Genomic DNA, 12832 nt, shown 5'->3' with positions numbered 1-12832 from the left:
TCCTTGCCCTCCTCTCACCCTCCTGCATGTTCAGGCCCCAATCACACAAAATCTTTTTCACTCCATCTTTCCACCTCCAATTTGGTCTCCCTCTTCTCCTTGTTCCCTCCACCTCCGACACATATATCCTCTTGGTCAATCTTTCCTCACTCATCCTCTCCATGTGCCCAAACCACTTCAAAACACCCTCTTCTGCTCTCTCAACCACGCTCTTTTTATTTCCACACATCTCTCTTACCCTTACGTTACTCACTCGATCAAACCACCTCACACCACACATTGTCCTCAAACATCTCATTTCCAGCACATCCATCCTCCTGCGCACAACTCTATCCATAGCCCACGCCTCGCAACCATACAACATTGTTGGAACCACTATTCCTTCAAACATACCCATTTTTGCTTTCCGAGATAATGTTCTCAACTTCCACACATTCTTCAAGGCCCCCAGAATTTTCGCCCCCTCCCCCACCCTATGATCCACTTCCACTTCCATGGTTCCATCCGCTGCCAGATCCACTCCCAGATATCTAAAACACTTCACTTCCTCCAGTTTTTCTCCATTCAAACTCACCTCCCAATTGACTTGACCCTCAACCCTACTGTACCTAATAACCTTGCTCTTATTCACATTTACTCTTAACTTTCTTCTTCCACACACTTTACCAAACTCAGTCACCAGCTTCTGCAGTTTCTCACATGAATCAGCCACCAGTGCTGTATCATCAGCGAACAACAACTGACTCACTTCCCAAGCTCTCTCATCCCCAACAGACTTCATACTTGCCCCTCTTTCCAAAACTCTTGCATTTACCTCCCTAACAACCCCATCCATAAACAAATTAAACAACCATGGAGACATCACACACCCCTGCCGCAAACCTATATTCACTGAGAACCAATCACTTTCCTCTCTTCCTACACGTACACATGCCTTACATCCTCGATAAAAACTTTTCACTGCTTCCAACAACTTTCTTCCCACACCATATATTCTTAATACCTTCTACAGAGCATCTCTATCAACTCTATCATATGCCTTCTCCAGATCCATAAATGCTATATACAAATCCATTTGCTTTTCTAAGTATTTCTCACATACATTCTTCAAAGCAAACACCTGATCCACACATCCTCTACCACTTCTGAAACCACACTGCTCTTCCCCAATCTGATGCTCTGTACATGCCTTCACCCTCTCAATCAATACCCTCCCATATAATTTACCAGGAATACTCAACAAACTTATATATATATATATATATATATATATATATATATATATATATATATATATATATATATATATATATATATATTTTCTTTTTTCTTTTAAAAGAGAAGAGAGAGGCATTTGGACGATTTTTGCAGGGAAAAAATGCAATTGAGTGGGAGATGTATAAAAGAAAGAGACAGGAGGTCAAGAGAAAGGTGCAAGAGGTGAAAAAAAGGGCAAATGAGAGTTGGGGTGAGAGAGTATCATTAAATTTTAGAGAGAATAAAAAGATGTTCTGGAAGGAGGTAAATAAAGTGCGTAAGACAAGGGAGCAAATGGGAACTTCAGTGAAGGGCGCAAATGGGGAGGTGATAACAAGTAGTGGTGATGTGAGAAGGAGATGGAGTGAGTATTTTGAAGGTTTGTTGAATGTGTTTGATGATAGAGTGGCAGATATAGGGTGTTTTGGTCGAGGTGGTGTGCAAAGTGAGAGGGTTAGGGAAAATGATTTGGTAAACAGAGAAGAGGTAGTGAAAGCTTTGCGGAAGATGAAAGCCGGCAAGGCAGCAGGTTTGGATGGTATTGCAGTGGAATTTATTAAAAAAGGGGGTGACTGTATTGAGGACTGGTTGGTAAGGTTATTTAATGTATGTATGACTCATGGTGAGGTGCCTGAGGATTGGCGGAATGCGTGCATAGTGCCATTGTACAAAGGCAAAGGGGATAAGAGTGAGTGCTCAAATTACAGAGGTATAAGTTTGTTGAGTATTCCTGGTAAATTATATGGGAGGGTATTGATTGAGAGGGTGAAGGCATGTACAGAGCATCAGATCGGAGAAGAGCAGTGTGGTTTCAGAAGTGGTAGAGGATGTGTGGATCAGGTGTTTGCTTTGAAGAATGTATGTGAGAAATACTTAGAAAAGCAAATGGATTTGTATGTAGCATTTATGGATCTGGAGAAGGCATATGATAGAGTTGATAGAGATGCTCTGTGGAAGGTGTTAAGAATATATGGTGTGGGAGGAAAGTTGTTAGAAGCAGTGAAAAGTTTTTATCGAGGATGTAAGGCATGTGTACGTGTAGTAGGAGAGGAAAGTGATTGGTTCTCAGTGAATGTAGGTTTGCGGCAGGGGTGTGTGATGTCTCCATGGTTGTTTAATTTGTTTATGGATGGGGTTGTTAGGGAGGTAAATGCAAGAGTTTTGGAAAGAGGGGCAAGTATGAAATCTGTTGGGGATGAGAGAGCTTGGGAAGTGAGTCAGTTGTTGTTCGCTGATGATACAGCGCTGGTGGCTGATTCATGTGAGAAACTGCAGAAGCTGGTGACAGAGTTTGGTAAAGTGTGTGGAAGAAGAAAGTTAAGAGTAAATGTGAATAAGAGCAAGGTTATTAGGTACAGTAGGGTTGAGGGTCAAGTCAATTGGGAGGTGAGTTTGAATGGAGAAAAACTGGAGGAAGTGAAGTGTTTTAGATATCTGGGAGTGGATCTGTCAGCGGATGGAACCATGGAAGCGGAAGTGGATCATAGGGTGGGGGAGGGGGCGAAAATTCTGGGGGCCTTGAAGAATGTGTGGAAGTCGAGAACATTATCTCGGAAAGCAAAAATGGGTATGTTTGAAGGAATAGTGGTTCCAACAATGTTGTATGGTTGCGAGGCGTGGGCTATGGATAGAGTTGTGCGCAGGAGGATGGATGTGCTGGAAATGAGATGTTTGAGGACAATGTGTGGCGTGAGGTGGTTTGATCGAGTGAGTAACGTAAGGGTAAGAGAGATGTGTGGAAATAAAAAGAGCGTGGTTGAGAGAGCAGAAGAGGGTGTTTTGAAGTGGTTTGGGCACATGGAGAGAATGAGTGAGGAAAGATTGACCAAGAGGATATATGTGTCGGAGGTGGAGGGAACGAGGAGAAGAGGGAGACCAAATTGGAGGTGGAAAGATGGAGTGAAAAAGATTTTGAGTGATCGGGGCCTGAACATGCAGGAGGGTGAAAGGAGGGCAAGGAATAGAGTGAATTGGAGCGATGTGGTATACCAGGGTTAACGTGCTGTCAGTGGATTGAATCAAGGCATGTGAAGCGACTGGGGTAAAACATGGAAAGCTGTGTAGGTATGTATATTTGCGTGTGTGGACGTATGTATATACATGTGTATGGGGGCGGTTGGGCCATTTCTTTCGTCTGTTTCCTTGCGCTACCTCGCAAACGCGGGAGACAGCGACAAAGTATAATAAAAAAAAATATATATATATATATATATATCCCTGGGGATAGGGGAGAAAGAATACTTCCCACGTATTCCCTGCGTGTCGTAGAAGGCGACTAAAAGGGAAGAGAGCGGGGGTCTGGAAATCCTCCCCTAATTTTTTTTTTAATTTTCCAAAAGAAGGAACAGAGAAGGGGGCCAGGTGAGGATATTCCCTCAAAGGCCCAGTCCTCTGTTCTTAACGCTACCTCGCTAATGCGGGAAATGGTGAATAGTATGAAAGAAAGAAAAAGATATATATATATATATATATATATATATATATATATCTTTTCTTCTTTCAAACTATTCGCCATTTCCCGCGTTAGCGAGGTAGCGTTAAGAACAGAGGACTGGGCCTTTGAGGGAATATCCTCACCTGGCCCCCTTCTCTGTTCCTTCTTTTGGAAAATTAAAAAAAAAAAACGAGAGGGGAGGATTTCCAGCCCCCCGCTCCATATATATATATATATATATATATTTTTTTTTTTTTTTTAATACTTTGTCGCTGTCTCCCGCGTTTGCGAGGTAGCGCAAGGAAACAGACGAAAGAAATGGCCCAACCCCCCCCATACACATGTATATACATACATCCACACACGCAAATATACATACCTACACAGCTTTCCATGGTTTACCCCAGACGCTTCACATGCCTTGATTCAATCCACTGACAGCACGTCAACCCCGGTATACCACATCGCTCCAATTCACTCTATTCCTTGCCCTCCTTTCACCCTCCTGCATGTTCAGGCCCCGATCACACAAAATCTTTTTCACTCCATCTTTCCTCCTCCAATTTGGTCTCCCTCTTCTCCTCGTTCCCTCCACCTCCGACACATATATCCTCTTGGTCAATCTTTCCTCACTCATTCTCTCCATGTGCCCAAACCACTTCAAAACACCCTCTTCTGCTCTCTCAACCACGCTCTTTTTATTTCCACACATCTCTCTTACCCTTACGTTACTCACTCGATCAAACCACCTCACACCACACATTGTCCTCAAACATCTCATTTCCAGCACATCCATCCTCCTGCGCACAACTCTATCCATAGCCCACGCCTTGCAACCATACAACATTGTTGGAACCACTATTCCTTCAAACATACCCATTTTTGCTTTCCGAGATAATGTTCTTGACTTCCACACATTCTTCAAGGCCCCCAGAATTTTCACCCCCTCCCCCACCCTATGATCCACTTCCGCTTCCATGGTTCCATCCGCTGCCAGATCCACTCCCAGATATCTAAAACACTTCACTTCCTCCAGTTTTTCTCCATTCAAACTCACCTCCCAATTGACTTGACCCTCAACCCTACTGTACCTAATAACCTTGCTCTTATTCACATTTACTCTTAACTTTCTTCTTCCACACACTTTACCAAACTCAGTCACCAGCTTCTGCAGTTTCTCACATGAATCAGCCACCAGCGCTGTATCATCAGCGAACAACAACTGACTCACTTCCCAAGCTCTCTCATCCCCAACAGACTTCATATATATATATATATATATATATATATATATATATATATATATATATATATATATATAGTATATACAGTATATATAGTATAATGGGATGGCCTTGATTAGGGCCTCAGCGGCCCATGCTATCTCAGCTAATATAAGAAAAAAAATAGTTATAAGGACGGTTATGTTTCATGCCAAAAATTCCCCCAAACTAATTCTACAGCATGGAATACATGAAATAGCTTACCATCAATATAACGCACTTCATCATGATGTAAGTTAGCCTTTCATTCACAAACTGTTCCCGTCACTACTGAATGATGAAGGACTGAGGTAAATGATGGCAGGGTGAGATTGATGTGGAGTGAACAGTTAGTCATGCCTTCCAAAGTAAGTTTAACCATTTCAGTAGGTTATATTTGTGTCTGTAGATGTGTTTGGTCACTGTATTAACTATTTTCACATTCTATGGCATATCAAAAATATGAAAATTGTGTGTTCCTCATAAAGTGACCATCTATGGCTAAAAGACAATAAGAACCTAATGTTGTTTTTCTTTGATATCATCATAAAAGACATTATAACTGAAAAAACCTTACACTATACTTCAATTAAACTTCAATACCTCATTATCAATTGAAAAGAATAACGAACAAGAATATGAATTTTCTTCACATCTGTTACTATTGCAAGATACCAGTGTCATTTGATGAACTTCTTGGATACTGCTACCACAAAACATTACTCTGTGAACTACTGTTCTGTGGTGATCCCCTGTAGACATAAGTATGAGGGGAATAATATGTCAGATGTGATGAAGTGTACTGCATGAGGTAAAGTGTTCTGCTCCATGGTTTAGTAAGTTCAGTTCAGTACAGTGCAGTTAAACACAGTGTGCTGGATATAGTTCAGTTTAACATTCTTTTTAGTAGAGTAATGTCAGGAACATAGAAACATACCAATGGCCTCACTTAAACATATCCACTCTCTAACTGTGACATACAATGTACAGAAACCAGATCCTACCATCCATAGCCAAGCCCCACAGACTACTCTGTGGTTTAGAATGACTCTTGTACATGCCTTGACTAAACCCAACAATAGCAAACTGGCCACACCATATACTACATCAAGCTAATTCATTCTCTCCCAGGCACACATCTCACCCTCATAAATGTTCAGAACCTCTCCTTCTAGTCTCTCTCCCTTCACTTCTAATATACTCACTCTCTCCATGCATATGAACTACTTCAGCACTTCTCTTCAGCCCTCTGAATCATATAGCACCTACTTTGATCTTACAGCATCATTCCTTACACAATCATTGTGCCCCACACCACATATTGTCCTTAAGCATTTCATTTCCAATACATCCTATCTCTTCCTTTCTTATGCTGGGTCTAGTAAAATGAGACTGGCATGGTGTAGTGTGCTGCACTTGATGTATGTACTGGTTCTAATACACCGATACAGTTTGCTACATTTGTTATATGGACCGGGCCTCCTACACTGAGTTTGGAGTGGTATAGTGTGTTACATTTAATACATTGTACAAGGTCCAGCATTGCACTGAAGTCATGTATAACAGGTATGGTTGGCCCTACAGTATTATGTGCTGATTACAGTGCTGGTTTGGGAGTTAGGTTAAATATGATGGATAAGGTACAACTGACTGAGGTAAACTATAATGTGGCACAACCTTCTCAGTATGGTATGGCTGGCTAAGCTGGGAAGAGTGTATTGCATGTGATACAGCATGCTAGTTACCAAAACACATAAGTGTGGTAAATTGTGCCAGATGCTGCACATTGCCCTGTGTATGATATTAAGATGAATGTGATAAAATGTGTTGGATATAGTTTAGTGTGTAATTTTGTTTTCCATGAACACTGGTATGAATACAGCACAGCATGGCAGTTGCATCATTGGAACTAGATGTGGCATGCATGCTAGGTGTAGCACAATGTGCTGGGTGTGATACAAAGTACTCTGTTTAGTACACATTGCTGGGTGTGATGCAAACTTATGGATATCGCATAAGGCATTCCATGAGTTACAGTCTACTTACTGTGGTACAAGTTACTGGGTTTGGGAAATATATTACAGGTGAGTGGTTTGGTACAATATGCCAGTTGAGTCTGGTTTTTACTATATAGATGCAACCCAACTGAATAACTGCAGTCTGGTTAATTTGATGAAGATAATAGCACCATGCTGCAGATATGTTTGCTTATACAGCTGCAACTCATTTTCTATTAACTTTCTTTACCTTTCATTGTTTGCAAAAAAAAAATAATGCCAATTTATCTATTACATCTAACTATGACTAAATTCAAATGGCAACTTTAAAAGGTAACACTGCTGTTCTGTTACTACAGGGTAAGGTAATGCGACTCTGGGAGATATGTTAGTGACTGAAAGGTGCACCAAGCTAGTAAAGGAGAGTTAGTAACAAGAGAACCCACAGTAAAGTTTTGAAGACTATGGCTGAAAATGCTTCTATCCTTATACAAAATAAAGTTTACCTTCCAAAACAATTCTATTTACAAGCTATATACAAAATAGAGCATTTTATCTCAATTCATAATTACCATGATTATACAAATAAACAATTCCCAATACAAAATATATTGAAAGAATTCTATTTTTACTGACCATTCTTATATGAAATTTCCTTCTCAATAAGGATTCACTTTTCATCAGACCTTATTAATGAACTTATTACTGTTGACACAATATGATATATAAGAAAAAGCTTTGGTAGTTATCTAATACAGAATTTCTGAATTAAACAACGTAGTACCCCACAACTGTGTTCTGTGGGGGTCTAGTATACGTGGTTTTAAAATTACGAGATTCACTCTACATTTCTTTAGCCTAATGTGGAGAAGGCTATTCAGGGCTCAGGGTATAGATACAGGTTATATACATATTACAGAGGGGGTTGGTGGGGAGGCATTTGACTAACAATCCTGAGATTCAAACATTATGATATTAAACAACAGACTACTAACAATATGCTTCTACAATATTAAGTTAGCATCATTACAAAAAAAAAAAAACACTCATAAGAGCAGCAGAAGGCAAGAGACAGAACAAGAGAAAGTGGACAAGACAGATACAAGCTAAACTTCTGTAGGACTGACTACAGTAGCAGAGATGAGGCTAACCACAGCAAAGACACCCTGACCAGACTGAGGGAGAGCAGGCTGTACCTTTCTCTTCTTGGGTGACATCTCCACCTCGTTGGTGTCCTTCTCAGTGTTGGCGATGATGTTGGCATTGACGTTGTTATCGTTGAGGACCCGCTCCTTAGTCTCCACCTGTTGCTGAAGACGCCAAATTCACAATAACCAACTGAATGCTGGGACTGGCTTTGCTTAATCTGAATGGTGCAGCTTGCCTACCACTGATATATATTACTAGTGCAGGGTGTATTTGCCAACTTTACTAACTAGTGGGGGGTCAGAGACGTGCTCATTGAAGTATTCAGCACTAGCAATCTTTCTACTATTCACTACTCGAGATATACAAAATTACCAGACAGTGATACTGAGACAGACATGAACCTAAGACGCAGCATCCCAGAACACCACACTGTGGTCTGTGGGCGCACCAAACTAACACGAGTTACATGAATTCAGGAGCGGGAAGTTTGTACAGCAGAAAGATATAAGCAGTGGGTTCTATGCTACTGTGGTCCAGCTACCCCACCAGCCCCTCTCAGTCTCATATCCCAACACTGACTTACTGCCTGCAGAGTGTGTCTCTGGCACCACGTTCTGATGAACTTGATTATTTAATATCAGTCACATACCTCCTTGGTCTCATTATTATCAAATATCAAATGCTTATTCTTACAAAAAATTCTGTCAGAAACTACAAAGGTTTGAATGCTTGAATAAGACAGAAGTATCATGATGAAGACAGCCATAAGCTTATATAAAGATGAAAGCAATATCAGAATGGAGCACTGGGAATGATGCAGTTGCCGCACCTGATTGATGTTAGGCTGTGGTTGGTGTAGAACAGTGTCTCTTCGTCGACGTCTTCGTGGGTCATGGTCACGGTCGTGAGGTGCCTCAACATTTTCCTGATTGTCTACAGAACCCAACACGTTGTCATCAAGCATGTTATCTGTCATGCCACCTCCACCATACACCATTCGACTGTCATAAGAAAGAAGCAACAATCTAAAAACAGAGTTTGGTTTGATATTCTTATTTTGAGTCAATTAAAGACTCATTAACTCCCATCAAATTTCAAGTCATGTATGTTCACTTTTGCATAATACAATTTTCATAGGTACAAATTGGCTTATGCAACCTAGCTATAACAACTAAAGCAGTTAGGAAATTAGATGAAAAAAACAGTTCATGAATTAATCAAAACATTACTAATCTATTCAGCTAACTTGATAGTAAACATCACATCTGTAAAGGAATCATAAGGAAGATAGAGATGAAGCAAGAAGTTAGTAGATGATTCAAGAGGTGCCAGCTTGAAGGGAATTGAAAGAGGAAAAGACTGGGACCTGCTTAGGTAAGACATTAGATCTAGTCCCCATATATATGAAATAGGTTAGTTGGGGTGTGAGTATGAAGGGGGAAAATTTGGAGGAAGTGAAGTGATTTAAATATCTGGGAGTGGACATGGCAGTGAATGAACTCATAAAAGCAGAAATGAGTCATGGATGGGTGAAAGAAGTAAGCTTCCAGAAGCACTATGAAATGTGTGGAATGAGAGGTCATTATCTGGGGAGGCAAAAATGGGTGTATTTGAAGGTACAGTTGTCCTAATGATGTAGTGAAGATGCAAGGCATGGGATTAAGATATGGATGTGTGGACGAAGGTAGATGTGTTGGAAATGAAATGTTTAAGAAAAATGTGTGATGTCAGGTGGTTTGACTGAGTGAATAATACAAACGGTAAGAGAAAGGTGTGGTAAAAAGAAGTGTGTACCTGTGAGAGCTGAAAAGGGTGTGCATGAAAAAGTCCGAACACTTGGAGAGAATGATAGAGAAGCTGAAAAAAGATATATGTGTCCGAAGTGGAGAGGACAAGAGGGGAAGCTCAAACTGGAGATGGAATCATATAGTGAAAAAGATTCTGACTGATCAGGGCCTGAACATGCAGGAGGGTGAGAAGCATGCACAAGGCAGAGTGAAAGGCAATGATGTGGTATAAAGGGGATGGCCAGTTGTCAATGGACTGAACCAGGGTACATGAGGTAGCTGTTAGATACCATGGAAAGGTCTGTGGGTCCTGGTTGTGCATAGTTAGCAGTAGTTTCTGTGCATTTCATGTGACAAGCAGAAAATGTATGCGAGCAAATGTGGCCTTTCTTCGTCTGTTCCTGGAGCTACCTTGCTAACACTTGAAACTGTAAACAAGTAAGTAATGAAAACGTAAGAGAGATGTGTGGAAATAAAGTGTGTGGTTGAGAGAGCAGGAGAGGATGCACTGAAATGGTTTGGACATATGGAGAGAAAGTGAGAAAAGATGTGTCAGAGGTGGAGGGAACAAGGAGAAGCAGAACACCAAACAGGAGGTGGAAGGATGGAGTGAAAAAGATTTTTGAGCAATCGGGGCCTGAACATACAGGAGGGTAAGAGAAGTGCAAGGAACAGAGTGAATTGGAAAGATGTGGCATACCGGGGTTGATATGCTGTCAATGGACTGAACCAGGGAATGTGAAATGTCTGAGGTAAACCATAGAAAGGTCTTTGGGCCTGGATGTGGATAGGGAACTGTGGTTTTGGTGCACTACACATGACAGGTAGAGACTGTGAATGAATGTGGCCTTTTTTTTGTCTGTTTCCTGGTGCTCCCTCACTGAAGCAAGGGGTAGCGAAGCCGTTTCCTGTGGGACGGGGTAGCGCTAGGACTGGATGAAGGCAAGTATGAATATATACATGTGTATATATGTATATGTCTGTGTATGTGTGTGTATGCATTTATATATTATTCTTTATTATACATAATCGCTGTTTCCCGCATCAGCGAGGTAGTGCCAGGAAACAGACAAAGAAAGGCCCATCCACTCATATACACATTTGCATACATAAAAGCCCACATACACACATGTACATAAATATACATATCAACATATACATACATATGTGTATGAATATGTATGTATATGTGCGTGTATGGGCGTTTATGTATATACATGTGTATGTGGGTAGGTTGGGCCATTCCTTGTCTGTTTCCTTGTGCTACCTCACTAATGCGGGAGATGGCGATTAAGTATAATAAAAAAAATTATAAAAAATATATACTTTTTTTCACACTTGTCCATTGTTTCCTACATTAGCAAAGTAGCATCAGGAACAGACAAAGAAAGGCTAAATTGCTTCCATCTATAACCTAGCTGTCACGTGTAAATTGCAATGACAAATGACCATGGACAACAAATATAAAAATATAAAAGACATGAAGTCTGAATGTCTTACCTCAACAAGTCCCAATAACCTCTTCAAACTCCCCTCTAGCAAGCACAACTTAAACTATCCACTAACTCCTTGCTCCAAAGGTGAGTGTCTTATGCACTGTGTTTCCCTGTTATACGATCCATAAAACCAATCACAGTGAAAATGACATGAGTGCAAGTGGAAAAATTTCCTACCTGTCTACATGCTGTGGTTTGGTGATGACAGCATGAGTAGTTGTAGTTGTGGTGCCTAGAGAATTGTCTGTGGGGGTCTTCTCCCAGTCAAAGGGGTCTGATTCCTTAATCCCCCTTCGCTTCATGCATCGCTCGAATAATCCTGACAACATCTAGAAAAAGTTGAGTTTAGCTTAATGTTAAAAAAAAAATGACGACTTACCATAACAAGAATAATATCACTAACTCTCATATCACAAGATAAAAAGGATAAATATAAAGACAAATGTTCCTCACTACTCACAGCATAATCAGGCTTGTCATGATAATCTAAGTTTTGGATGTGTTCAAGAAACTGCTTGAAGTCTGAGGGCAGGTGCTTGATGAGTAAACGGTGGTCGTATTTTTCTTTCATCAACCCCACCTACAATTAGAATGCATTACTTGATGTCTCATAACTTAACAGAAATGCAGAATAAGAACACTGAAAAAAAACTCTCTTTCCAAGGTGGTGTCCCATGAGCATGAGCCATTTTGTCTCACCAGGAAATCAGGGTTAAGACCTTCCACCCTCACTACTCTGGGTGAAGAAGCCCTTGCCCTCCCCACCCTTCACTAACTACTCAACTGAGGTTACAGCAGCTCACTCGTTTTAGGCCTACCCTTGGCCCACCAGATCCCACCACAGGTGATGTTTTCAATGCACTCAGTCCTAGCCACTAACAGCACACTAAAGTTGTAGGTCAATGGCATTAACCTAAAAGTGGTCACATATGGTACCAAGTTTTTTGAAAATTGAAAGAAGAAGGCCGAGTAAGGTACAAAAACCAGCATCACATGCTGACAGAGCACCCTCTCAGAGAAAAATAGTTTTCAGCTTTCAAAACCTACATTTCTCTTCTCTGGAGTCTGCCTTGCAAGCATAAGAGCATACTCAAATAAAGAAGGAAGGTCTTGAGAAAACTCTCAGATAAGAAGCCTAAACCCAAACCAAAATTAAATACCTGTAATTCTATCTGAAGAAAACTAAAGTCTGTTTCCTAAAGAAGGAATTTCCAGAACCACAGGGAGGAAATTCACAATGTCCAAACTATGGTAACATCCGATGAATGTAGTAGATGAATGCCCAAGACATCTTTTCTTAATTTATTCCAACAAAAGGTTTCTAAGGGAAAAGCCTCTTTCCCCACATAATCTACTCTACTAACAAACCCAGGCTGAGCCAATGAAGTGAGTTTCTTTATCCATATAGGAGATATCTCTCACTGAGAGGGATTTCAAGTTCCAGGATGCA

At 40.7% G+C, this 12832-nt stretch overlaps 1 protein-coding gene across 13 annotated transcripts in view; it reads right to left on the bottom strand.

The window, feature by feature from the left end:
* Asator (tau-tubulin kinase asator) overlaps window positions 1-12832 on the bottom strand; it is a 595476-nt gene that overhangs the window by 215114 nt on the left and 367530 nt on the right. For 11 of the 13 annotated variants that reach the window (XR_011712966.1, XM_071663284.1, XM_071663303.1 and 8 more), the window contains 4 exons: window positions 11843-11962; window positions 11560-11711; window positions 8929-9100; window positions 8147-8260 (listed from right to left, as the gene is read on the bottom strand). Coding sequence is in view for 12 of the 13 variants with exons in the window: in XM_071663284.1 (XP_071519385.1) it covers window positions 8147-8260; window positions 8929-9100; window positions 11560-11711; window positions 11843-11962 (558 nt within the window). In the remaining variant the exon portion in view is untranslated. The remainder of the gene's footprint in view (window positions 1-8146; window positions 8261-8928; window positions 9101-11559; window positions 11712-11842; window positions 11963-12832) is intronic. The other 2 variants (XM_071663223.1, XM_071663293.1) reach the window with 2 other exon arrangements.

Source organism: Panulirus ornatus, chromosome 1 (genome assembly GCF_036320965.1).
Source record: "Panulirus ornatus isolate Po-2019 chromosome 1, ASM3632096v1, whole genome shotgun sequence".
Lineage (NCBI taxonomy): Eukaryota > Metazoa > Arthropoda > Malacostraca > Decapoda > Palinuridae > Panulirus > Panulirus ornatus.
This window is presented reverse-complemented; position numbering and strand designations above follow the sequence as displayed.